The sequence below is a fragment of the Drosophila ficusphila genome, unplaced genomic scaffold (assembly GCF_018152265.1).
Source record: "Drosophila ficusphila isolate 14025-0441.05 unplaced genomic scaffold, ASM1815226v1 contig_412, whole genome shotgun sequence".
Classification (NCBI taxonomy): Eukaryota; Metazoa; Arthropoda; class Insecta; order Diptera; family Drosophilidae; genus Drosophila; species Drosophila ficusphila.
Genome location: NW_025064326.1, coordinates 3,518,934 through 3,545,347, shown reverse-complemented (window position 1 = coordinate 3,545,347; position 26,414 = coordinate 3,518,934). Strand labels below are relative to the sequence as shown.

The 26,414-nt window shown below is 43.1% G+C and overlaps 2 protein-coding genes and 1 non-coding gene across 4 annotated transcripts; 2 read left to right on the top strand and 1 right to left on the bottom strand.

Moving 5' to 3' along the window:
- Window positions 1-846: 846 nt before the first annotated feature.
- On the bottom strand, window positions 847-21,404 carry LOC108094114 (fez family zinc finger protein erm). 2 transcript variants are annotated; one of them, XM_017194536.2, is made up of 2 exons: window positions 20,877-21,404; window positions 847-3,422 (listed from the first exon to the last, which is right to left on the bottom strand). In XM_017194536.2, the coding sequence occupies exon 2, from the start codon at window positions 3,408-3,410 to the stop codon at window positions 1,587-1,589; it is 1,824 nt and encodes a 607-aa protein (XP_017050025.2). In that variant the 5' UTR covers window positions 3,411-3,422; window positions 20,877-21,404; the 3' UTR covers window positions 847-1,586. The 2 variants fall into 2 exon arrangements, with proteins under 2 accessions (XP_017050025.2, XP_017050024.2); XM_017194535.2 differs by lacking the exon at window positions 20,877-21,404 and adding an exon at window positions 4,992-5,327.
- On the top strand, window positions 16,474-16,546 carry Trnar-ucu. The gene has a single exon. It is a non-coding gene; the product is annotated as a tRNA-Arg (tRNA).
- A 3,732-nt stretch (window positions 21,405-25,136) lies between the features above and the next one.
- LOC108094154 (derlin-1) lies at window positions 25,137-26,397 on the top strand. The gene is made up of 4 exons (XM_017194593.2): window positions 25,137-25,497; window positions 25,553-25,807; window positions 25,866-25,976; window positions 26,040-26,397. The coding sequence occupies exons 1-4, from the start codon at window positions 25,253-25,255 to the stop codon at window positions 26,164-26,166; spliced, it is 738 nt and encodes a 245-aa protein (XP_017050082.2). The 5' UTR covers window positions 25,137-25,252; the 3' UTR covers window positions 26,167-26,397.
- Window positions 26,398-26,414: the final 17 nt, after the last annotated feature.

Below are 26,414 nucleotides of genomic sequence, written 5' to 3'. Positions count from 1 at the left end.
ATGAGCTGTCAACTAAATCCTTAAATTGGGGTGACGATCTTTTGTCTACTTTCGAAAAAATACTTAATAGTTAATGAGAGCAACCTATAAAAAAACCATTAAACGATTAATGTTACACATATCCTTAATCAGAAATAAAATACATGACTTCCTTCACTGAAAAAGAAAAATGAAAAAAGGTGCTCGAAAAAGTATGCTACAATTTTTACATTTAATATTTTGCCTGATTTGTTAAATGTTGAATTCAGAATTTCTTGATTAATTAAGCCGTTTCAATTTTGTTGCATTTTTATGGATTGTTTCATGCCCATTTGAAGACCCATTTCCACTCGGGATTTCTTGCCTTTTCTCGAGCAGCAGATCAAAGCGGTATGCAAATGATTGAGCCGTGTGCCTGGTCCTGCCACCTGCGGAGTTTTCCCGAGAGGGCGGTGGGGATGGTCGCCACTAATTAAGTTGCAAATATCATGCGGCAGACATGGCGACAGTTTAGAGCCCATTAAACGCGACTCTTGGGCACGAGTAATGCAGCAATAATTGTTTTCATTTGGCGTCCATTTGCATTTTCAAGGATCGCGGGAGACGAACTCAATGGCAGCCCATTCCGTTGCTCAGTTATTTGCATATATGTGGGGAGGTTATCGGGACTCAAAGGGGTGTGCACTGATATATAATATTTAAAAACCTGAAATTGCATACTCCTTTAAAAATATATTTCTTCAGTAGAAGAAGTTTCATTCCCAAAAAAACATCATAACCTTTTTAATAATTGAAGAATTGATTTATTGCTTAAACATTATCAATAATATCACTTAATTCCTAAACAAATTCAATGCATTCGTCGATCATCGTTAAAATGTTTCTTAATTTCCGCTTACTTTTGGGTTGGATTACACAGACACTTAGGGATATACGTACAGTTCGGATGTAGATCGGCAGTACAACTCTAAGATACATTCCTTTAAATGTATTTCGGTTGACTGATGCCCCATAAAAACTCCAATTCCTCGCTCTTGAGGATCTGTGTAGCTGGTCTACAGAGAACTCAGAGCGGTAAGCATTCGCGACTAACTAGGTAAATCCTTTAACTAACTTCTACACACCGAGAGAGCTGCTTAAGTAAGTGGTTCTTAGGGGATACTATGTACAAAATGCTTCTTGGTTTTAGAAATGTGTTGAGCGGTTGGATCATCATCTTCATATTCTTCTTCTTCTGAGTGGAGTGGGGGTATTGCACAAGTTGAAACCATTTGGTGGCTGGTGAGGTCGGTCTTCTCTTAGGGAGTAGAGGTTGGTGGGTCCTTTTAGAAGAGTCCGTTCAGCGCCCGGACGGCGCTGCCCAGAGCCGTGCATCCGAGCTCCGGGGACGGGGATCCGCCGGATCCGGGTTCCTGTTCCCGGGAATTCGAATTCGAGTTGCTAGCAGCGGCCGCCGCCGCCACGAACTGCAGTCAGTCGATCAGGAGCTCGCTCCTCGAACTGGCCACCGATGACATGGCCGTCGTGGTCACCGTCGAGCTGGTCGTCGTCGTCGAGGTCGTCGAGGATCCCGTGGAGCTGTTCAGGCTGTCCGCGTAGTACCGCTGTCAAAACACCTTGGCGATGAAGGTCTCCGAGAGGCGCTGCTGGTGGTTCTGCTGCGGATGCGGGTGCGGCGGCTGCTGATGCGGATGTGGCTGCTGCTGCGGCTGCAGTTGCAGGAAGCCGGATGAACCGGGGTAATCGTGGCCGGGCGCCACGCCCAGCTGGTGGTGGAAGCCCCCGCCCGAGGGATACTGCGCTCCCGAGGATCGCGGCCAGGCCGGGTTGCTGGTCTCCCCGCTGGAGAGCGGCGGCGTGGTCACGTTGATCGGAGGCGACATGCTGCCGGAGCTGGAGTCCGGGGTCAGCTGACCGGAGGCCTGGCCGTAGCCCCCGGAAAGGGGCTCCCTGCGGGTGTACTCCCGCCTCCGGTCGTAGGTGGGCGGCATGTCCAGGTCGTCGAGGTCGCCGCCAATCTCGTGCAGCTTGCGCATGTGCTTCTTCAGATCGAAGTTGCGGCAGAATCCCTTGGCGCAGACGCGGCAGGTGTAGGGCTTTTTGTCGTTGTGCGTGTGCATGTGGAAGGTGAGGTTGTACACCTGGTGGAAGGCCTTGTTGCAGATGCTGCACTTGTACGCCTTCTCGCCGCTGTGCGTCAGCTTGTGGTTCTTGTAGTTGCCCTTCTGGTGGAAGCCCTTGCCACAGTATTCACAGACGAAGGGCTTGTAGCCGGCGTGGATGCGCGAGTGGGTGTTGAGGGTCGAGGATCGGTTGAAGGCCTTGCCGCACGTCTGGCACTTGTGCGGCTTCTCCGACGTGTGGATGATCTTGTGCCGGCAGAGCGTCGACGCCTGCCGGAATCCCTTGCCGCACACCTTGCACACGAATGGCCTGGCTCCCGTGTGGACGGGCATGTGGCGGGTGAGGTTGTAGTGGGCGTTGAACACCTTGCCGCACTCCAGACACGAGAAGGTCTTCGGCTTGCCGCCGCTCGCCGATCCCGGGCTGCTATCCTCCAGGGATCCTTGCGGGGATGGTGACCTCGATCGAGCCGCTGAAGTGGAAGCTGTCGAGGCAGCCGGTGGTGGCGGGGTCACCTCGCCCTGATCCTGCGGCGATCGCTTTCGCTTGAGGTTGCCCTGCAATCCCGAGGCTGTCCGCTGCGAAACCGGTGACTTCTCCAGGCTCTGCTGAAGATTGGGCACCGCCTGGGATTGTGCCACTGCTGCCGCGGCAGCTGCGGCGGCCAGAGGGTGACCCAGATTCCGGCGCAGCGACTGCGAGTGGTGGAGACTGGCGTTCAGGGAGGCGGTGAAGCTGCTCAGGTGGGCGGCGCTGGCCAGCGACTGCTGTTGGGCGGTCAGGGCGGCATATTGGGCGGCGGCTGCGGCGCACATCAGCTGGTTGGGCGCGTAGTAGAGCAGGGGATACTGGGAGAGCAGCTCCTGGTGGCGCGAGCTCACGAACTGCTGCACGGCGGAGGGATTCGAGGGCGGGGCAACCACCGAGGTGGCGCCCGGCACGTACTTCTTGAAGGCCGAGTCGTAGTTGACGACCGAGGGTTCAGACTGGTCCAGGCTGATCACCTCGATGGGGCTGCAGGAGCGCTCCGAGTCGGCATCTATTTCCGGATCCTCGTCCTCCTCGTCGTCGTTGCAAGCGAAGGAAGATGGGGCAGGTGGTGCTGGTGGCGCCACTTGGCTGGGTGGCTTGTGGTCCGGCTCCATGATCTTGGCTATCGAGAACTTCAAGGGACACGCCCGCTTGGCGCTCTGCTCCTCCTGCTGGCTCTGCTGGCCGGGATTCTGCTCGGAGGCGGCGCTCTCCATCACGGGACTCTTCGACGGCGGCATCATTGCGACTTCTCCCGCTGGACTACACGGTTGCATGCCACGCGGACTCTGCAATAAAAACGGGAAAAGAAAGGGGAGGACCAAATTGAGTATGCAAAATAAGCAACGGGCTATCAATTAATCGAAAGCATACGCCTCCATTGTTTGTGATTAAAGCTACGAATGCGTGTGTGCCCACAGCTGGGGACAAATAAATAGCAAAGCCACCCCGAAATATATTTTGAAAGCTTATACTTCCCACAGAAAACACACCAATCTAATAAAATATAAGTTCTATAAATGCATAACCCATTACCAAGTGTTTTTCATTTTTTTATATCTTCTTCCAAAATTTAAACTGCTATCAAAAGCTCTATTGTTTTGACCTCAGCTGTACGTACTATTTATCGGGTGATCAGTCAAGTGCGATTAATGCGTTGGCAATTCGGGAACACAAACAAACGCCAGCGGAGGGCGTGCTCCCAGCGGCAGGACATTTCCGCAGGATAATTCATGGCCAGCCAGCGGGTTGCAATTAAAGCCAGACCGCAATGCGTTTAATATTGCTTCCCGATTCCCAATTGATTTCCGCATATGCAAAACCGCATTTGCATTTAACCCGTGCTTGGCCCCGACTCACGCTCCACTTAACCCAAACAAAGCCTCAATCCTTTCGTGCTTCCTCTTTCGTCCTCAGCATATTGCCATCAATCATAACACAGACTCCCGGGAGTATGCGAATATTTTTTGGCGCGGGTCTTGGCTTTATTCGCGAATCATTAAATCGCTTACACTCGACTGGAGGTGTAAGACCTTCCATCATCTCCTCCAACTCCATCTCCATCTCCATCTTCCCCATGTGCCCTCGAGTGTGGCTAATGTGCGACATCCGGTGCGATTACCCGGCTTCCTTGCCGCTTTTAATTAACTTGATTTGACGCCTCAGCAAGTCCAGGTTCGATCTGGATGCGGATACGGAGCTGGAGCCGGAGCACTCCCATCTGGCACTTTCCCTCCGAAAGTCAGAGTGCGGTTTAATCTCGTTAAAAAGGAGGCGGGTCCCATTTCACACGCTGACCCGGAGGCAGCGACGGTCAGCCCTCGAGTCGAAAGTTTCCCAGTTGCCATATTTGTAGTGTGTATTTGCTTAAGTAGTAAAGTTTAAGCATCCGAATTATGTTGGTGTTCTAGTGGCCACTTGAGAGCCTGCTCTTCAAGAGTGTGTGCCGAATGAAGCTTATTAACAATGTGTGCGGAATAATATTTAATCAACAGGGAAAGACTTAGGAACTTTGTCTTGGGTTGAGCAGGGGATATGGCTTCACAAGTTTTCATTTAATTTAATAAAAGAAAAGAGGCTGCGTACTTAGAAATAATAAAGGAATTATATAGAAACAAAAGTGACTAGCTACTACTCTTTAATAAAAAATGATTTTAGTTCAGTTCAAATAATTATATCTTCCAAAAATATTATGTTACTGTAATCACGTTTCTTTTACTTTAGTTAACATTGATAATCAACCGATGAACACCCAATTATTTCTTCCTAACCCACTGACATGAAACCCAAATTCCCGTCGGAGTTTTCAAACCCAATTAAAATATAATAAAATAAGTTCCGTAAATGCAAATACGTACAAAGTAAACCATATTTCGGCGCAGCCTCTGTGGATATCCAATTCCTTTGGCAGGCAGCCAATCTCCACTTGTTAGATCCAAAACACAACTATTGGCACACACAATTTAAACTTGTTTGGAGTTGATCTTTTTGTCTTTCGAGTTCACTTGTTTCGTAAAATGTTTATTTTTCAAATGCAAATCAGAGGACGCGAGAGACAGGACGCGTTCAGCACAGGATCAGCGACCGAAGCGGAATGAAGGCAAATAGTGAACGGTGCGGGCCTTAAGAAATATGAAAAGGACACACGCAGCGGTCTGAGGGTTGCCCAGTAGTCAATCATCCCCTAAAAGTCCTGTGTGCTGCCACCATTTGCCAGAGTGAGAAGTGAAATACATACAGAGAGAGCAGGACATCCTGCGAGTGCGATAGAGCGAGATGGATTCATGCGAGCGACAGGCAAAAGGAGAACTTCATCATCACGTTCAGATTGGATGATATAGCCTGACGCCGACGTCGCCGTCGACGGCGACTGCATTATGAATGAAAAGACAAAATGTCGAATTGGAATATTACGGTAAAACGAGAGAGAGAGGCAGTGAGCAGAGACCGCCCCTAAAATATTTATATAGAGATAGAGCTCAAGAGCCGAGGAAGATGATACATAGAGGAGTGATGGGATGGAGGAGGTTCGGCGAAAGAGAGGGGTGCATACGGAGGCTGGAGTGCCAGAAAGAGAGAGCGGTGGAGCGGCCACCTTTGGCCGTATTCCGTTCACACTTGATTTGGATGAGGCGCAGACACCAAAAAATGGCAGCCACCGGTCTCGTGGATCCCTCTCGAGTTGACTTTTCACCAGTGCACCCCCTCCGCAGCATCGCCCCTCCTGGAAAGCCCCTGCCTTTTGTTGGGCGTTTCAATTGTCGTTTTGGCATTTCGTTTTATCAGCGTCTTTGTTTGCTCACCTTTAGCCCGCCAGCGGGCAAGGATTCTCTGGTTATCCAACTCTCTACCCCTCTCGAATCTCGTTCATTCTTGCCATGTGCAGAGAAAATAATTCTGCCGTAATCCAATTAACAGAATTTATCATAATTACATTCATTTAAGAATTTAACTAAAAAATAATCAGAGAGAATATGATCATCATACCTAAGAGTTTTTTTAATGCAAAACTCACACTGATCTCGAAAGGTCTACTACTTTTTATACAAACTATGTTCAACCAACAATATTGTACATTATGCTACCTAATAATTTTTTCTGTGCACTTTTTCTTACTCGTTTAATTTGTAACCCCTGCACATCGCTAAGCCCGCACTAGTCAAATATAATCTCATATTCATTTTGATGATATCTCCGTCTACTGCAAGGCTTTCTTGACTTTGTTTGCTCTGTGAGCGCTTGTCTTCCTGCTCCACCAGCTCCACTAATTCCCTCCCCTTTCCGCTTTCAGGACAACGGTCCCAGGACCTTTTCTTTGGCATGGCACGGCACATCGCTGCTATGGCTGCTTTTTCTGGAGTTGAGCAGTTGCAGCTGCAAAATCCCACAAAAGCACAACTCTTCGGGGAATCAGCAAGGGAGCATAGGGAGGATTTAAGGCATCCTTGAAGGACTATGGCCGCCATTGCCGTTGCATTTTCAGATAAACTTGCTCATTGTGTGACTCTTGTAAGGAAATCGATATGCAAATATCCGTTCTTTGTTGATTAGATATTTTCCTTTGAATATACGTTTTTGGATAAGTAAGCGAATGAAGGGGAACATTGGAAGTCAATAATATTTGTTCGGGATAATGGGAGTGTAAATTTAAATACACTTCTACTGAGTGTATATTGTGTACATATTTATTCTACTTACTTAAAGACAACCAAAAATATTGTTAGCCGTAGGCTAAAAAGCAGAATAGCACAGATTATCATCATTATCCTTAACAAAAAGCAGTAAAAGCACCGTTATTAACTAGAAGCAAAATGAACGGCACATGCAGAAATGTGCAATCTGCATTTAGTTGAATAAATAAATGCAACGAAAAGAGGCAGAAAATAGAAGCACAAACAACAACAAACTGGACATTCAACAAACAAAACGGCATCGGCCTATGCAGCTTTTATACACTGATAGAAATAAGCTAAGAAAAATTAAAATATTTAATGAAATATATATTTTGTAATGCCAACCATTTTAAAAGAAAATCAAAACATTTCCTTTTAGAAGAATAGAAGGATTAACGTCAAGTGCTCATAGAAAAAAAAAATGTTTCTCTGTACTGATTTCCCCCTTTCCTTTTCACCTTATCTCCTCAGCTATCTCTGCTCCTTTTTCACCTCTGTTCATTTCCATTCAAAGGCCATGCAAGCATGACCAAACACACACACTCAAAGAAGCGGTGAAAAAAGGGGAGGCAAAAAGGAGGCGGCAGAGTGGACTAACTGTAAATGCAGAGCAGAGCAGAACGAACTAAGCTAAACAACAACAAAAAAAAAACTTGAAAATCCAGCAAAATGTGCAAAAATAAAATATAAAACAAAAAGTGCAAAAGCGCTGAGAGAAAGAGGGAAATGCAGAGATGCAAATAGTGCAGAGTGGAAAGGTCAGAGAAAAAGAGATGGAAACAGAGTGCAAGCTCAGCTTGTTGCCGTATGTCCTTTTTTACCGCTGTTTTTTTAATTTTTAATGAGCTTGCAAAATGGTTGCGGTGCTTTAGGATTTTGTTTTTATTTTCGGGTTTTATTTTCGCTCTGAAGGGGTTTGAGTTTGTTTTTAAGAAAAGTTTGATTCATATATTACCTTAGTTGCGATTCTGTAATATGGGCTTTCAAACATATAAAGTCCTTGTACATTAAAAATACCCCTATTTCCCGTAAGTCTGCGGTTTGTGGACGATCTTAACCGTACGCCTCTGACTGCTCTACTAAACCAATAAAACGCTTCGCATTTCTCGCACCTCGCCGAGAAATTAACCTTAAAATTGAAGATTTACACCTCGGAACGGAACTGGACTTTGGGCTGATGCCAGATTGCAGCAGAGATTTTGCATAGTTTTTCCAGGGAAATGAATCAATGCGATGGGAAAATGGTTTAACGGGGGAAGTGAAAGAGAGCGGCTTGCATAATCTGCGGTAAGCCAGGAGCGATTACAAGGCATTGAACAAGGGGTCCGGAGCATTCGAATCCATGAGATACATTTGTCCGCAGGACGAGTATGCATATGTGTAACTAGGACGAAAGCGGCGATGGACAATGCCCGGCTACGAGGACCTCTCAAAGGGAAACTCAACAGCTGCCCGAGGATTCGGACCTCGTCCTGCGCTCCTTTGTGCCAAGGAGCACTGTGTGGGTGAGCGTTTCCAGGGGCAGTGGAATATCCGATTTGGCGAGTGAAACAATTGCGGTGTTTGACCAATTTTACAATTGATGTAATCCCCTAAATCGCCTATATTAGCTATGAGCGGATTCAGCTTCCTTGCCTCCATTACGATTGTCAAATTGAAATGTTTTCAGTTCATTCAAGAGTAAACACAGGCACATGCGAAAGCAGGTACACCGTGGGAAAAACAATGTTTTAAATAATTTGGAATCTTTAATCTAAAAATAACACTGTTCTTAAAAAGTTGGTCTGCCATTACTAATATATTATATTGAAATTGTTATGATAATAGATTTATATGATAGATTATTATATTGATATATGATTTTTTAATACATAATGATTTAATATTACACTTTGGATCCCTAATAAAAACTTTAGATTTCTATAAATCGCTCAATAAAACAATTTCATCTTAAAATCCTTTAAATTATGAGAAGAAATAATCGCTATTTTGAAAACCATTTTTTTCCAGTGCACAACTTAATGTTATGTGGGTTACGGTTCCGTAGGTTTGTAATAATATTTTGCTAACCTTCTTTTGCGCCCAAGCAAAAGTTCAAAAGGATCTCGGCCGCTGCTTTGTGCTGCGCGTCCTGCGATTTTCGCCGATTACCGATTACCGACACAGATTAAGGGATGTTCCCAAACAATTGGCAGGTTCTCCTCGCATCCTGCATTCTGCGCTCGGGATCCTCCATTCGGAACTCTGGATTCTGAATTCTGGATTCTTCGCTTCCCTCATAGGCGCGCAATTAGACGAGTTTTGGCCTTTGTCCGCTACCGGCCATAGACGGATTTCCTTTGGCCATTCGTCCTTTGATCCTTTCTATCCCTAAATCTGTGCACTCGACCAAATATATTCTGCTTCTGGTGATTTGCTTTTGTGTCGCGCGTATTTGGCGCGTTTAAATAGATTAACCGCCTGGCAATTTGCTAGGTTCCTATCTCGAACAAGGATCTCCTACCTAGCCGAACTTCGCTCGCCGTCCCGCTCTTCCTTGGTCCTTGCGTCCCGCTCTTTTTTACAATTAGCTGCGGCCGCCTCCTTTGTTTGCCATCTTAATCTTGAGTAAATTAGTTCATTAAGAGGTTAATTCCCCATAACACCCACAAATTAGACCAGCAGTGGGAATGGAAATGCATGCCAGGAGTGTCCTGTCTGGTTTTCTTCTTTTTTCTCAGGTGAGTCGATGGTTGGAGTGGCGAATTGTTTGATTGTTTTAGGGAGATCGGGTTTTGGCAAGGGAAAACAGTATCATCAATAAGGGAAATCCTCCACTCTATTTCGCCTAATAAAATTAAAAAGTGGTTCCCACCATCTAGATTTTAGAACATGAAAAAACAAATTGACCAACTTATCAATTTGACCGAATAATCGCATCTCAGAAATTTAAACAACATGCATTTGACATGTTTCTCCTGCCTTAAACTAAGTTTAAAATATCCGTTTCGCTAGTAATTTTATAATTGACACTAATAGGCTTAAGCAGGCATTAACATATTTAGCAGATTGCCAGAGCCAAAAAGATGAGAGCTGAGGCGAATTTGGGAAACGAGTCGCGTGACCCACAAAACGCTGTCACCATCAACTTAATCGGAAGCCCCGGAAAAAGGGAAATGTATTACAGATGAACTTCCCAAAGGGTTGTTGGGTTTTTCGCACTGAATGAGATGCTGCTCGGTCACCCTTGGAAACTTTTCGGTTATTGTTTGAATCCATTCGGGGCTTCGCTTCGCAGCTTTGATTCGCCTGGGCGGTAACCGGTGGTTTTTTGTGGGTGTTTGTTTGGCAAGTACTTGTTTAATCGGTTTGTTTGTGACATTTCTATTGCCCGCACCCCATCCCCCGTCCGCAGTTGCCGGCATCCCCAGAGATCTGGTGTTCCGCAGCTAACCCAAGGCTGTCTTTGTTTACTTAGTGGTAGGCCTGACACGCGTTTAACGCCCACACAGAAGGTGGAAAGCCCAGAGACACTCGCAGAAAAAGGTTACGTTTTTAATATAAACATAATGTATTTAAAAAATATATATTTGATAATACATAAATACGGTTTATTTCCATGTTAAATCCAAAATAAAATATATTTACGGAAATAGAAGCGACATTATATTTTATCCATAATTTGTTTGAGTGCAAATGAAAAGAGTTTTCCCACTCCGCAGCACTCAGTGGGTGTGTCTGTTTTGCGGGTTTAGCCAACTCATCATCATCATCAACCTCAGAAGCAGTCTCTAGAAAAAAACCCTACTGAGGGGATGAGGGGGTGGCTGTGGGGGAGGCCATCGCTTAAGTGCTGCCAAACAAAAAGAACACATTTGCAGGATGTTTTTATTTCCCCTTGCCGGAATAACACCCACCAACCACCCGAAAGGAGTGTGAATTGTAATTACAGTGAAATCAGCTTTTGGCACTTGCTCGGCTTCCTTCGTTCTTCCTTTTTGGGGTTGGGGGATGACTACTGTACTTGTGCATCTATGTGCGTGGTGGATTAATTTGTCTATGGACTGAAGGCTTTTTTTTTTTAAAAAAAAAAAATTTATTTTTTTTTTTTTTTGTTTTAAATTTCAAAAAATAAATAAATATCTTTAAACATTATTATTTGTATTTAAGGTACTTGGATTTATAAAGGAATTTATGATTTTTTTCATATTTTTCTCAGTGCATCTCCCGTTTTCCTTTCGCATGTGAGGCATGATTTATTTTCCCTAATTGGCTTTCGATGCGTATGCTGGCATTTTGTCATACACACAGCCGTACACCCACTTTTCGAACTCCTCCCCGCTGTCATAATTTCTTTTTGTGGCCTGCATTTTGACAGCTTCGAATTCGTGATTTGATGTCTGTTGGGGGCGTTGATTTCTGCCTTCGGTAGGTGTCACCGGAAATTGTGGCTTAGCCAAAGGGAAATTAAATATCAAGGGGGGTTGCGGAATTATTTTTCGCCAGCATTGGCAAAACACATTTATTAGCGAAATTGACTGTGAAGAAGCATTCGGAATTCTTTTGGGTTTCAGTATTGTTTGGGTGCATGATAAGTGGATTGAACTGTACTGGTTTCCATGGGGGAACGGATTTATTTAGGGGAAGACTTATAAACATTCAGAGAATTTTATAGGATTTATATAAATACAAGTTTTTATATCAATTATTTCCGCAGTAACAAAAGTATGATTTCTAAACGGAATTTATATGAGGTTAAGAATTTTAAGATTTTTTCTCCTTTACTTTTCCAACTACACAAAATCTTTCCGGAGGATATGGAAAAGTATTGCCTTAAGCGTGTTTGGTACCCTTTTCTGAATTAACCAAAATATTTAAGGCAAATATTTTATAAGCTATGCATACATTTAAGCACAATTAAGCATCTAAGCAGGCCAAATTACAGGTATAATCCTGGCCAGGACCTCTCCCAAACCGCTTCCCTTTCGATCCTGCACAATGGGAGACCCACACATACGGATTAGGAGATATAGATGCGGGTGTAGGTAGTCGAGGGAATCGTCGGTCCCTTTCAAAGCTGGGAAACAGTTCCCTTTTCGCTCTCCAGAGAACAATTATAACACAAGTGCAGACGGAGATACAAGTAGAGATTTCAAAAATGTATTGACAGTATTTTGACATGTTTCGACTATATTTTGATGGGTTATTAGACAGCGGCGAACATAAATCCTGCGTATCCTTTGTACGGGGCACTCTATGTGCATCCCTTTCCCGCCAGACCCAAATTAGCACAAATTACTGCTCAAATCCTTTGAGCGTTTCCACTCAGGATAAATAATTTCATTGTTTTGATTTTTCAGCTGGCCGCAGTGATTTTTTCTTGTTCAATGTTGATCAACGATCTGATAGACATTAATTCCCAATTATTGGTAATTTCTGTGGCTGACCACTCGTTAGCAGCTGCGGTTTGCTTTAGCTGAAAATCCTCGTATTTTTCCATATCCATACAAAATGTGGTTATGCAAAAATAATAGAAAAGACCACCAAGAGTGCGAGGAACAGAAAAATATTTTTTGAGAGGATTTTAATAAAATAATTACATTTTCAGTTTGGTAAATAAATGCCATCTGCAAATGTAGGCTTAAAAATTAAGAGAAAATGGCAAAAGTGTAAATAAAAATGTACATAAAAATTTATTTTTCATTTTGAATTTTTAACCATTTAAAACCAAAGTTTATGCACCAATTTATTCACAAAAAGCCACAGAAATGAGTCGACCGCAAAAATCTGTCCTCAAAAGAAAGCCAATAAAAAGTGCTCGAGCGAAATTGCCCGTTTAACTGTCCTAAGGACATCGAAGCATCGGACACGACCGGAAATAAGTAAAAGCCAATAAATCAACCCAAGAGGAAGTGGAGTCAATGAGGAAAAGCACACGGCTAATGGGAAAATCGGGCCGAGGGAAAAACAAAGTATCGCCCGCCCCGCAGCAAACGACAATCTGTTTTCCGAGCCACCGGAAGATGAGCTAATAGAGACGCGTGCCACCGGCGGCGTTCAATTTGTTGCAATTATAATTGTATTGGCGAGGGTCGCGTGTCCAGTTTCGATGGCGGATGTCACAATGTTGCATAATGCGCTTAACCGCAGGTTAACAATGCCGAAGGTGTGGCTACCGAACATGTTAATAACTTCCCGCCCAAAACGCTGACACGCGTCTCAACATTTTTTCATAACTTTTTTCCCCCGCTCAACCCTTGAGTCCTGCGACCTGCAAACGGTGACCTGTGACCTGCCCGCCGAATGGGAGGTGTTGTTGCTTTTTATGACAGGAAGCGAAGCGTCGGCACACGGCAACAATTTTCCAGCGAACACGAAACACTTTTCATATCCTTATGCTAATCAGCCGGAAAGTGCCTTATTTACCATTTACCATTATGATTTGTCCCCCCGCTCGTGGGAGAAATATTTTTCATCCTGCGACATGATAGTTAAATATTGTGTTAGGGCGTTTGTAGTCATAGTCGGGAGGGAGAGAAAAAAGGACATGCGGCGTTAAAAAAGGGGAAATGTGTGACAAGGTAATTAGCTTAAACGGAATGGAAATGGGAAATAAATGGTTATGACAGATTGTAAGTGGATTAGAGGTTGTTTTTAAAGTGGTGTTGGGGATTATTAAATTTTAAAGAACGATGAGAACATTTTTCTCACAATTTAGATGATTGTATAAATAAACCCTTAACTATTTAAAAGCAACTAATTCAATTGAGATTTATTTGGGATCTTATACAAATAAAAACTTATCCTAATTTCACTTCTAAACAAAAGATTTTTTGTGGACTCAGTTTAATTGAAAGGATTTCAGGGTGTTCACCTCTGTTTGCTTCAAACCTAACTCCCTGCATTTTTCCCCTCATAAGAAGTTCATTAAATAGACGGCAGCTGCACCTACTAATAATTCCAGTTCATCTCGACCACACCTCCTCCAATCTGAGCTGAATCACAATGTACTCGAAGGATCGGATGACGTTCAAGGAGCGAATTGCAGCAGGCGCTACGCCCCTTAAAGACGCCCAAAATAATTTGAGGACGTTGGGCACGCGCTCAAGGACATGCCGGTTTATTTGCACATGTCCTGCGACAGGATTGAGACATATTAATTGCTACATATGCGACACACACCAGCGAACACGCCTCCAAGAAATGTGAAGTGAGCTAGGATCGGCGAGTAAGGAGTCGGGAGGATCCTGGAGCAAGGAGCAAGGAGCAACCCTCGAGGACGGCGCTGATCCTTCCGGTGGCTCGCAGGACGACAGGAAGCAATGTGCGCAGTCGAACAATTGTTCAGCCACCAAGATCGAGATTCCTTTCTCTCTGCGGCAGCTGCCGGCCGAGATTCTCGCTCCTTGAAGTGGGCAAAAAGGATAATCGAGCGACTTGTTTGCCCTCGCTTTGATTGCCGAATGAGCATCATTATTACACTTAAAAAAACAGTAATGTGTAAAATGCTATATGAAATTATTATCTTAAATAAATAAATAAAGTAATGAAATAAATAAAATATGTACATATTAAATCCAATTCAAAATTGCCTCAATATGTATTTATAAATTATAGCTTTCTTGCATGCTTTAATTCTTACTTTCAATACCTTAAAAGGAAAAGTACTGTATAGAAATCCCTTGACACATTTCTCTAGGTGTATGATCATCTCTAGCCTTGATTATCCTGCTCGCAAAACCGGTTGCTCCTGCGGGGCGTTGTTCGTTTTGTTTTTTTCTGCTGGCCTGACATTTGATTTCGCTTTCGGCGGCGGTGGCAGCGGAAGTGCTTTTTCTTTCTACGGTTGTTGACACGCGATCCTGCGATACACAGATCCTGCGTCGGTGTGCCGATCATCCTGTTCGAGTCCTGTTTTTTCGTCCTGGCGCGTGTGCCGCGCTTCCGGTTAATTATATTCCGCAATGCGCAAAGTCCCCGCAATGAAAGCGAAATCGTCGCTTTCGGTTCCAAAATCAAATGCATATGTTCTCGGCTTTTTGTGCTCCCTACTCGGAATCGAATTCCTTTTATTCCGGCTGTCAGTCGCAGTCTCTGAGGTCCTGGCATTGTCCTTCGAGTGCTTCGCCGTTCGAACAACTGCTCATTAATTGCCGGTTATGTGCGCTTTTCTTTCCAAACGCGCTGACGAGTTTGGCATTATAATTTGGCTCGTGCCAGCTTGCTTGTAATGCGAGTAGGCGACAGGAAGTCGATCCTTAGGAATTTGCCTATGAAGAAATCTGCTCAAGGTGACTCAGTAACAGACTGCACAATTGCCAAAAAAAAATCAAAATTCGTGGACTTCCTTATAAAAATTTAAAATATTTATTTTCGAGCATTTCAATCAGTAACATATAATCTGACATGATATATCTAATACCAATATTAAAATTCATTTAGAATTGATTTTCCCTAAATACGAAAGTTCAACCAACATTGAATGATAATTTTTTAAAGGATATTTTAATTTCCTCTTGGCTTGTCCACTCGGAAAAAAATGCACACACATTCCGCACTGCGATTAGTCGTGGCTAATTGACCGGTCGGCCACTTGAGAGCTCAATGAGCGCAACAATAAAGTCAGCAGTGCCACGACCGCCCCCTTATATTTCCACCTCCACGTCCTGCGGGAGAAACCATGGCAACATGAGCAATAAAATTTAATATCCGCCTCGAGTGCAAGCAGCAGCGACCAGAAATACTTTGCATAATCTGCCCCCAGGTTGGCGTACAATATATGCGGATATTTCTCAGACCGAAATAGAGCCGTCGGAAGGTGTAGATAAATCACGTGGAACGACAATGCCGAACAAGTGAGAAAACTCCCCCAGAACCAAAAAGAAAGGGGACACTTTCAATGGACGAAAACGAAAGGGCAGAGATAAAAAATCGCCAGGACTGCAAATGGGTAAATTACTCCATTTAGGGCTGCCATGGGTTAAGAAGGGGGTGTCTGGTCCGCTCCGCTCCGGTCTGGTTCAATTTGATTAATTCGTTAACAAACTGAAAGTAGCAACAGCAGCTAAAGTGAGTTGAGTAATTGTCGAGAGTCACGAGAGGAAATCCCCGCCAGCCGAACCCCTAAGAGAAACCCCTACAGCTACCCCTATTCCACAAAAAAGGAACCCCACTCCCACCCCTTTTATTAGCTAAAAGCGCATGAAGATCGCAGCGGGCTGATAAGAAAGCGAAAAAAAAACCTTTGCGAGTAAGGAAACCGAATTGAGCACTTGAATGCCCCCAACAAAATTCGAAATAAGGGGGGATATTCCTTGAGGGTTGGGTAAAAGAAACTCCTTGACGAGGTAATCTCCATCGAACGATCTATCGATTAACCCAAAAAGCAAAACAGACAACTCAGCGAGTTCCAGCGGCGACAATTTATTCATCAAACCAAACCGAAGATTCTTTTGTATCTGCTCTACGAACTCTATAAATAATTGAATTCTCACACCCGGCAAACATCGGAACCAAAATGCATACAAAATATTTATAAACCTTTTTTTGCTGGCGGAGAATACCCGAAAGAATTCTCTTTTGTTTCCCAATTTCATGTTTGCATTTCGTCATCCATTGTTTTGAGTAATTTGCAATCTTTCGGATTCGCATAAAAGTGGGTGAGTAAAAAATCGGTCGGTATTTATAGGACCCTTTAGCGCATTGGATAGCGCGTTGGACTTCTAATCCAAAGGTGGCGGGTTCGATTCCCGCAAGGGTTGCATACTAAGAGATATATTTATTTGCTCTAACTTTTTTCTGACCTTAAGACTGCAAGACTTTAGCAATGTAAACTGATAATCTAATGTAACAAAAATTATTGATATTTTTAACATGAACTTATATTTGGTGGAGCTGCTAAAGATTTATGTTTTGGGCAAGAAACCTTTGATGGATTCTCCATCTGGCTGTGCAGCCCACTTTTCAACCTCATTAAGCTGAGCAAATATTTCCCTTTGTGGGTAGAATTTGTTTTGGAAAAATGTAATTTTCAATTAAAAGCAAACTGACAAACGGCAAATAAATTGGCGCCCTCTTCAAAACTATTTGCCCAGTGCAAACACCGAAAATAGGTATCTGAAAGATACATTCAGACATTCAACTAGAAAGGGAGAATCTCGAATCTCGGATGCCGCAAGCCGAAACGCAAATAAGGCGGAAATTCATGAATCGCGCAGTTCGAGCGTAAATTGCAACAGCTGTCAAGTATCTGTGAGATACATCGCGTACCCAACTAGCTGATAAACAGCCTATTAAAAGTGTTTACATGACCAGGGCAAATATTGACACAATGATGCAGCTACCCGCCGGTAGCCGGTTGCCCATAATTCTCCACGGATTGCTCATGGCGGGGTTGCTTTATCCGCGGAGATTCCCGGCCCCGGCAATTTGTTGTCGCTTGTCAAATGATCAGCGCACATGCAAATTATCCGCACACCAAGGCAACTCGACTGCCATTCCGGCGGCGGTCCGCCATTTTGTTTCGCCGGGCCTCGCCTTCGAAAAGTGCAATCGGCGCGGTTCGAGGAACCCCAACCTAGACCCCAAGTCAGCCAAGTCAGGCGATGATCTTCTCGCGTCTCGCGTTTTAAAAATAAATTCCCCATTTGCAAGCCCGTAATTTGCCGACAGTCTACGGCACAGCCCCCAAATGCTATTGTGCACTATAATTTACTTTTCATCGACCTCTGTCTGAGTGCCTCAGTGACTGGGTGACTGAGTGGGGCATTTGCATGTTGGTAATCTTCATTTAAATGATTTCCATGGGCTAAACTTTGCCCTTGCGAACTGCAAGTTTCTTGGGTGGTTCAAGAAAGCTGTTTGTGATTTTCTGAGAATTCTAAGTGCTGTCAACTGTAGCAAACTGAAATGAATATATAATAATAATTAACAAATAAATATTTCCCCTCTCCTTCTCAGAAATATATAAAATAATTTGTTTTCGTTCTGTGAGTACTTGCTCAACTATCCAAATGCGAAACAAGTTGAATAACACTCAGCTACGCACAAAGTGCTTCCCGTTCTGTTCTCATGCAAGACCCCTACAGATCTGGAGCTACCCCTTTGTAACCCTTCCTCGGATCTTTTCTGCTTCACTTTAAATACAAAATAATGTCGCCCACTGTGCACAGCTAAGCAAGTTCCTGTTCCCCAGCTCGAAACTAACAATTTTCGCCACATGAAATAGCAGAGGCAACTCGAAAAAAAGGAACCCCTAACGAGCTCTGAAATTATTTTTAGAGCAGTGCCGCAAAAAGTGGCAAATAATGCAAATATCTAAGCCTGCAAGTGGCTCGGGGAACGCCTCGAAAGCGAAAGAACTTGCCTCAGAGTAAAAGTAAAAATATCAAGCATGCGCCATGTGGGACGACAGGCTGGAATAAAAAAAGGACAAAGAACGAGCCGAATGAAGGCAGCTGCAAAAGGAGCGCAGACAAAAGCGCACAGGGATAATGGTGATGATGATGGAGTAACTGCAATTAGGCATAATAAACAAAAAGTTACAGTGAGGGGAGTGAGTTTCAGGATCCGAGGAAACTACATAAACTCAGACTTAATTGCTGGTTTTTCAACCGAACGAACCCCGAGTCCGAACTTTTCATGTTGCGACTTCCTTTTTTATATTTCTCTTTTTTTGCGCACTTGAATCGAGTCCTTTATAGGGGTTAGTCCTGTTCCAGAATCACGGCTCGAAAATGGCTACACACGGCGATCCTTAATAGCAACCCCTTGCCAGGCACCCAAATCGAATCGGACCGAAAAATAGAGCAACTATCCGAGCTGCAAAATGGTCGACGTCTATTTTTTACGGGGGGAGGAAAAGCAGCGAGTCCCAGTTCCAACAATTTGTATCTAATAAACTGCCATATGCAAGCCACTGGCTTATTAGGCCCGAAATGTTTGATTGAGTTCAACCAGCCGGCGATATGAGGGTGCCCAGAGCTACATTTCCCCGGTGGTGGTGGTTCTGATTCTTGCGACTCTGCCACTGTTGCACTTCCAAGTCGATTATGTTGATTTTTTAACCGTTCCTCATTCAGCTCTTTATTCGACGGCCGCCCGAGTGTTGCCAGGGGGTGTGGGGAAATTTTTATTAAATATTGATATCATACGAAGTCAGCGACATGTAAAAGATACATCAGATAATCTGACCTAATTGAACGGATAGCAGGGCGAAAAGAAGAATAATAAATTGATGAGGGTGTGTTATTAATGAGAACTTAAATAATTTTTAGGATAGGTGGAAAAACTTTATATAAAATTCTCACTTGCTTAAAATGTTGGTATTTAAAGAGCGAACATTACAATTTTAAGTATGGCTTTTATTCTTGATATAACTGCCAAACTGCACAATCCCCAGACGACTAAAAAAAATCACCGCATACAAAGTGCCCGGGAAAAAAGGAACTAATAATAAACAGCAGTGGAGAGCACTTGAAGTGACAACAAAAGCCAAATATTTACATTAACCAATGTACGTTAACCAGCAGCGCGAAGTGGAGGACTCCGCGAAGGACTCTCCACCGCAGGACTGGCCGCGAATTCGATTTCTCAGAGGGGAACAAGAATAAACTTCTCTCACCCGCAAATCTTTGGCTGATTTTTATTTATTTGTATGCGGAGCTCGAGCACTTGAGTGGGATGCAGGATGGAAAGCCTGGATTCAGGATACAGGATACGGAATAAGCGAGGGCAGGCCGCAAGGACTCTGAGCAAATAAACAATTAAAATGTCACAACGATTGCCGGAGTACCCGTGTCAGGAAATCAAAAAACCCAACCAAATAAAAAGCGAGCGAAACCACAAAATGGAAAGTAGAAATCGGTCGGTAAACGCTTCCCTTATTTGAAAGGACTGCATATTGTGTTTTATTCAAAAGCGCATTTCGCAGGGCAGGAAGGTGGGGAATTAAGGAGCAACCACGTGGCGTTTCCAGGGCGCAGATCCTTGTTCACTGAGGCGAAGATTGACGGCGAGGGCGAGAGTCCTGCGAGTCCTGTGACTCCTGCCAAGGCGTTGGCCCAACCCAGCGGCACAAATCCCAATTAAAAATAAAGAAAGCCCGCGTCAGCCAAGCAAAAGTTAAACAGGCCAAAAACATCAAGTTAAGTCAAGCTTCTGCACTTAAAAAAAAAAAAAAAAAAAAAAAAAAAAAAAAAAAAAAAAAAAAATTAAATATATTTTTTTTTTTATGAAAGAGTTAATTAATAAGTGTTATATATTGTTTTTTCTTATGGTATAGGACCCTCCACCCTCATTTCGGTCTATTTTTTTTTTGTTCACGCTGGGCGTCTGTGACATTAACAATTGATAGACGACCGACGACGACAACTTAACATTTGACAGATTGTCGCGCTCAGTTGGCAGCTTCTAAGGACACTTTCCATTTCATTTCACACTCACACACGTCTGATCCTTTGACACCGCTTGGGGCAACTCGCTCGCCTCGAGTGGCCCCGTTTTCCACGTTCTCCCCTGGTTCCTCAGCTTTCCCAAACCCCTTTGTTGTGGGTCCGTGTTCGCCAGTGGGCCAAGTGAAAAGTGGTAAGTGGCAAGTGGAAAACCAGTCGAGTGGCCGGCTTAGCGGCTAGTTGGCATTTACCAGGCGGCGACTTAAATATTTTAGTTCTTCTCGTCGCCACTTCGAGTCCCTAGGGGTTAATGCCTTCTAGTAGAGGTGAGAATAAGGGAAAAGGACTTTCTCGGATAAGATATAGATATATAACACGCAGAAATAGCTCTGTAGTAAAGTTTCCTCAAGATGAAGTACCCGCTACTGTATTTTAATAATGAGTCACCAAAAGATCGATACATTATGTTTTGAAACTCGTTATTGGAAATAATTTTTATTCCACAGATTTGATTTCAGTTCGGGGATACAAACAAATACAAACATGTGCTGCAAATTACGCCCAATAAAAAACAACACCAATAAATCTCTACCAAATTAGTATCCAATTAGAAAGCCCCCAAAAATCGTTAATTTATTTGAACCTCACGCAAACAACGATTAAGATGCATAGATGGAAATCAAACACAGAGCAAACTTACCGATGAGGGGGCAAAATGAAGCCAATGCTTTTCCGCACGCTTTATTTGCCAGGATCCAAGCTCCAAATGTGTACAAACAGCAATTAATATCCCTTTTTTGATGTCTTGAGCTTGAGTTAATATTGAGATAAATTTTCTTTGGGGAAATTAAATTTTCCTGTTTCTTATTTTTTTTTTTGAGCTCACTTCAAAGAGTGTTTTTATTTTTGTAGCTTTTTGTGTTATACTAATCGGCTGCAGGTCAAATAGCAGTTTGTTTTAGGTATTATATCCTCCACGCACACACAAGCACTCACGGAAAGGACGAACGGTGAAATTTTGCGACCGCGCTTACAAGACGTCAATTTCGGAGTGTAAATATTTGACTTATGCGTCAAAGTAAATTAAGGCGAAAAACAAAAACGCAACAACAAAGTTGTGATGTCCTTTGGGCGACATACATAAAAATATGGCGACGGCGAAAGCAACGGTAAATTTGATCAATAAGAGAGCGTGTTCCTCTGCCTCTCTTTCACACCCACATGGAAATGGCATTATGCCGACGGCAAAGTCAAAAAAGGCAGCAACAACATTGAAGACATTGCCACCCGACGAGCTCTCTCGCTCTCGCTCAACTGACAGCTGAAAATCGGGAGAGCCGCAAACGTCATTATCATGTAGTACGTCCCACTCGCACCTTTTTGGGGGTGGGGGGCGAGAGAGAGAAAGAAAGAAAAGGGGGTGTGAGTGCGAGCGAGTGTGCGTGTGCTATTAACGCCATCATGCTCATCATCTGCCTCTTCTTTCTCCCTCCCTCTCTCTCTTTCTCTTCATCCTGATTCTGCAGCTGCTGACTGTCCTTTTACTAAGCGCCTTGCCCCTACATAACCTCACTCCACTCCATCTGGTGTCCGTAACCCCGCGCGCTCCTCATGGGTGTGTACATATTTGCACTGCAATTTGGCATCGTCGCGGGCTGCTGCTCTTGTGATTTGCCTCTTTTTGCGCTCTCATTTACACAGGTGAATACAGTGGACGCTAGAGGAAATGAAGGTCCTTCATTCAAAGATGTTGTTTTTAAGTGTCGCTAGTTATACGGCTAACAAAAAATTTAAGGAAAATACATCTCCTATAGGTTTGAAAGTTTAATTGCACCATTAAAAAAATATAGCATACCTTTTCGGGATATGCACCAACGAAACCATGATATTCATTGTTTTTTTATTTTAATGTTTTAAATGTTTGTTGTGCTTATTAAAAGCTAGTAGAGATACTATCATGCAAAGACTACTTTTTGTATTGAAAATTTCAAAGTGTTTTAAGTAGTTTATCCTTCTAACCGTTCTAGGTGTTTACAAGCGCCTACTGTATTTTCTTTTCAATAGTAGTTTTCGTTTATTCCCTTTTTATAGGGTGCCCCCTCTCACGCTCTTTCGGTCTCGCTTTCCCGCTGGGCCATTATCGAAATCGGAGGGCAAAGGCAAAAAATAAGAGAATTACAACGAAATGCCCCGTGGAATCGTAGTTTTGTGCAGTTTCCAACGCGGTCTTGTGAAATTGCTCCGCATCTGAATTTTCACCCGATTCCATGACAACCGAGAGCACAAATACTCACATGTGATGCCTTTGTTTCGCTGTAATGGAGATGTTGAAAGAGAGAGGGAGAAAGAGGGCAGGGAGAGAAAGGAAAAGGTGAAACGATTGGGCACCCTGGGAGATTTTTTAATCAAATAATTACAGTAATTAGATGCAAGGCAAATGTCAAAAGCCTGAATGAAATTCCCATGCGTTACGACAACATGATGAGAACTCACAATTCGCCAGAGATCTCATGTTTCTTCACTTTGAAAATCCTACTGAAAAGGTCCTGATTCTCTTCGGAAACTTTTTGTCCATTCTTTAAAACCAATAGGCTACTGATTGATTTCTATGCGAACTTTTGGAAAACACAGCTTTCTAAAATAAATATAAAACAGTACAAGAACAATTTAATACCATACTAATTTTTTATTAGATCCCTGGCTATATAGAAATACCGCATTACTAGATTCTTTTTTACAAAGTCTTCTGTATACTTCTAATAAATTACGCTGACAACTGACAGGATTCCTTAGGCAAAAGATTCCATTTAATAATGACAACTTTTCCATGAGACTCAAGAAATCAACTTTTTGCATTTTCCACACCTCAAGTGTCTGCAACAATAAAACGGGGGAGGGAGGAAAAATAGGGATGCTGAAGACGAAGGAGAGGAGATATGGCATTCATTACAGCAATTGAAATGGACAAAAGCCAAAATTCAAGGCAGGAAAAAAAGACGACAGCTCAAGTTGGAAAAGGGATAATAAAATGTTTGCATATAAAATATTAAATAAAAGACGCAGCGAAGGAGCAGAGGAGAAGAGTGAGCCTTCTCTACATAGAACGCAACGAAATGAGCGAGCACACAGCAAGAAATTAAAATGATAGTCCTCAAAAGAAAAAAACGTACTATCATTTTAAAATAATGCTTTGACCGTATATACAATTGTTTTGTTTAAAATTGGTGTCTGTGCGATCACTCACCAAATTTTAATAATTTCTTACCTAAACTTACTATCTAAGACAATAGGTTTTAGTACTTATTTTTCCTGTGCACCTACGTCAGCGGCAACAACAAAATGACAGAGCCAGGTGGACCAAGAGATCCAGGTGAGTTTTTGGGTTCCCGGGCAAAAGGCTCAACGGGTGGGTAAATAAAGCCCATCTATGTGTGCAATGTACGCTCGCTTGCGGGTGTATGTGTTGCACAACTTAATGATGAGCTTGGCAAAGCCGTTAGTGGGCGTATCAAATGGCAGAAGCAGCGCAGTCGGCGCACAAAATGGCAGCGCATGCGTCGCACTGCTCTAGCGCCCATATTTTTGTATGGCCAATCGGTGGGTGTGTCCTCGCTCACACACACGCACTCTTGATTAGCCTCGACATTTTGTTACTGTTGCTCTCTCGCCGTATCTCTTTCTCTCTTTCGCTCTTTCTGGAAATTCAACAGGGCACCCACACCCACTATTGCCAGCTCACTTACTCGTATAGAAAGACTATTTGATGCATCGGCACTCCAAAAATTTGAACTTTACTTTTAGCTCAAAAACCGGCTTTTACTTTCGTTCAAAAAAACCAAAAAAAACTCCAAAAATTTTCCAAGCAAATGCGAATTCAATAATCTACTTTGTGACAGAATACAATTTTTTTTAGAAATTAATCAGCACAGCGGAGTCCACTCGAGAATTCAGGATATTGGAAAAGCGCACAATTTCCAAGTTGATTAATTTCGCACCACTGCCTTGCAATTGTGTGCGTTCGTGTGTGCTTGCATGAGTGTGCGAGAGTGAGTGGCACACGCTTCTTACCTGTCCAAAATTTATTTTTTTCGTTGGCTAACAAAGGTATCTCCACAAAGATACCACAAAAAGTAGCCAAAAAAGTCCCGAAAATTTCGCTATTTATTTGTGTGCTCTCGACTGTTATGAATTAAGTGTCCTGAAATGTGTGTTCGTACGCTTTGTTGTTGCCCATCGCTTTGTCAGTCGTTAAAAATGTTACCACAAAAATCACAAATTGCGGGATCAAAGGTGAATAGTGGAAGGGGCTTGCTAAACAAAAAAAAAAAATTATAGTATGCATATGTATCCGCCAATAACGTTTTAGTCCCAGTCCCCATGAAACAATAGTTTTAAGTACTAGAATAAATAAGGAATATGCTAGCTAACAAAAAAAAAAAACTGAGCCGATGATAATTTTTAAAAAGGTATATTACATTAATATTGATCATAGGTGTTTCAGTTTTTCAATTTTCAATATTTGAAAAGGTGTATTTATGTTTACTTACTGTCTTATTTTCGAAATATTTTAGTTATCATCGAAGGTAAAATGCAGCAGGCATGAAACTAGAAACTTTACATTGTTGAATGTTCAAAACATTTTAAGAAATTGTAATGAGTAAATTCAAAAACCCCACACAATCATTCACTTGGAAGCGTAACAATTGATGTTTGCGGTCACCCTAATGCGATAGTCGAGACCGCTTGTTATTCGACCCCGAACATTAATATTCATTTTCATTGATAAAAACAAAGCAGTGCTGTATGAATTTAAAATTTCATTTCATTATTAAAATAAATATTTGATCTATTAAATCTGTTTATTAAAATATTAAAACAACTCAAACAATCGAGTTTGACTGCGTAAATATCGATAAAAACCTGCCCCTAAAATGTCCAGATTTGGCGGGAAAAAAGCGAAACTGACAGACCTGCCGCTGGCCTAAGGTTGTTGGAAAAGACACGTAAAGCAACAAAGATACCCACAGATTTATCAAATTTATGAATTAAATAGGAGTAAACAAGGAACCAAACAACATGGACGCTGGCGTGTGGTACCGCTCGCTGCCCCGATTCACCAGGTATTGGCTGACGGCCACCGTGGCGCTCAGCATGCTTTGCCGCTTCGACATAATCCCAATATATTGGCTGCATCTGGACCGAAATTTGGTTTTTGGGAAGCTGCAGCTCTGGCGATGTGTGACGTCACTATTCGTCTTTCCGATTTCGTCAAACACGGCGTTCCACTTCCTCATCAACTGCTTCTTCATCGTACAGTACAGGTGCGTGGGATGTAGTATCCGTACTTTATGCACATTTTAACTTCTTTCAATGCAGCTCGAAGTTGGAGAAGGACCAGTATAGCCGAAGTCCGGCGGACTATCTGTACCTTCTGATTGTTTCTGCGGTGCTGGCCAATATTGGGGGCATGCTCTTCAATGTGTACTTCCTCATGGACATGCTCGTCCTGGCGATCACCTACATATGGTGCCAGCTGAACAAGGACGTCACTGTGAGCTTCTGGTTTGGCACCAGGTTCAAGGCCATGTATCTTCCCTGGGTCCTGGCCGCCTTCGAGTTCATTTTCCACTTGTAAGAGCTAGCTTATGGTGTTGTGAGTGAATTAATCCAACAGTTTTATTCCCTGCAGCTCCCTCGCTTCGCTGGTTGGCATCTTCAACGGACATGTCTACTACTTCTTCAAGTTCCAATACTCCCAGGATCTGGGCGGCACTGCCCTGCTGGAAACTCCTCAGTTCTTGTACGTAACTAAACGCAGCTCAAGGTCCTTAATATTCATGGGTTTTTTGCTCTTTTCTTGCAGAAAGCGCCTTGTGCCGGACGTTTCCGGCGGATTCGGTGGCTTCGGAGTGCCGCCGGAGAGCAGAGCACCACCGCGACAGGCGCCTGAGAGTCCTTGGGGCCGGGGCATGACCTTGGGTCGGAACTGATCCTCGAAACTAGACTAATTCCCCTTTTTATGGTTTGGTTAACTTCTTTTCATAACCAAGCTCTTTTTACAAAACACTAAAATAGTATTTTTCAAACTATTTTTCAATCACCACTCGATTCTCTGGCAACAGCAATAAGTTAACATGTTAAGTGGCAGGATTGCATTGTGCATTATTGAAATTATATTAATATATGTTTGTACATATAACCATTAAAAAAAGACAAAGGTGCACGTGTGTTTTGTGGC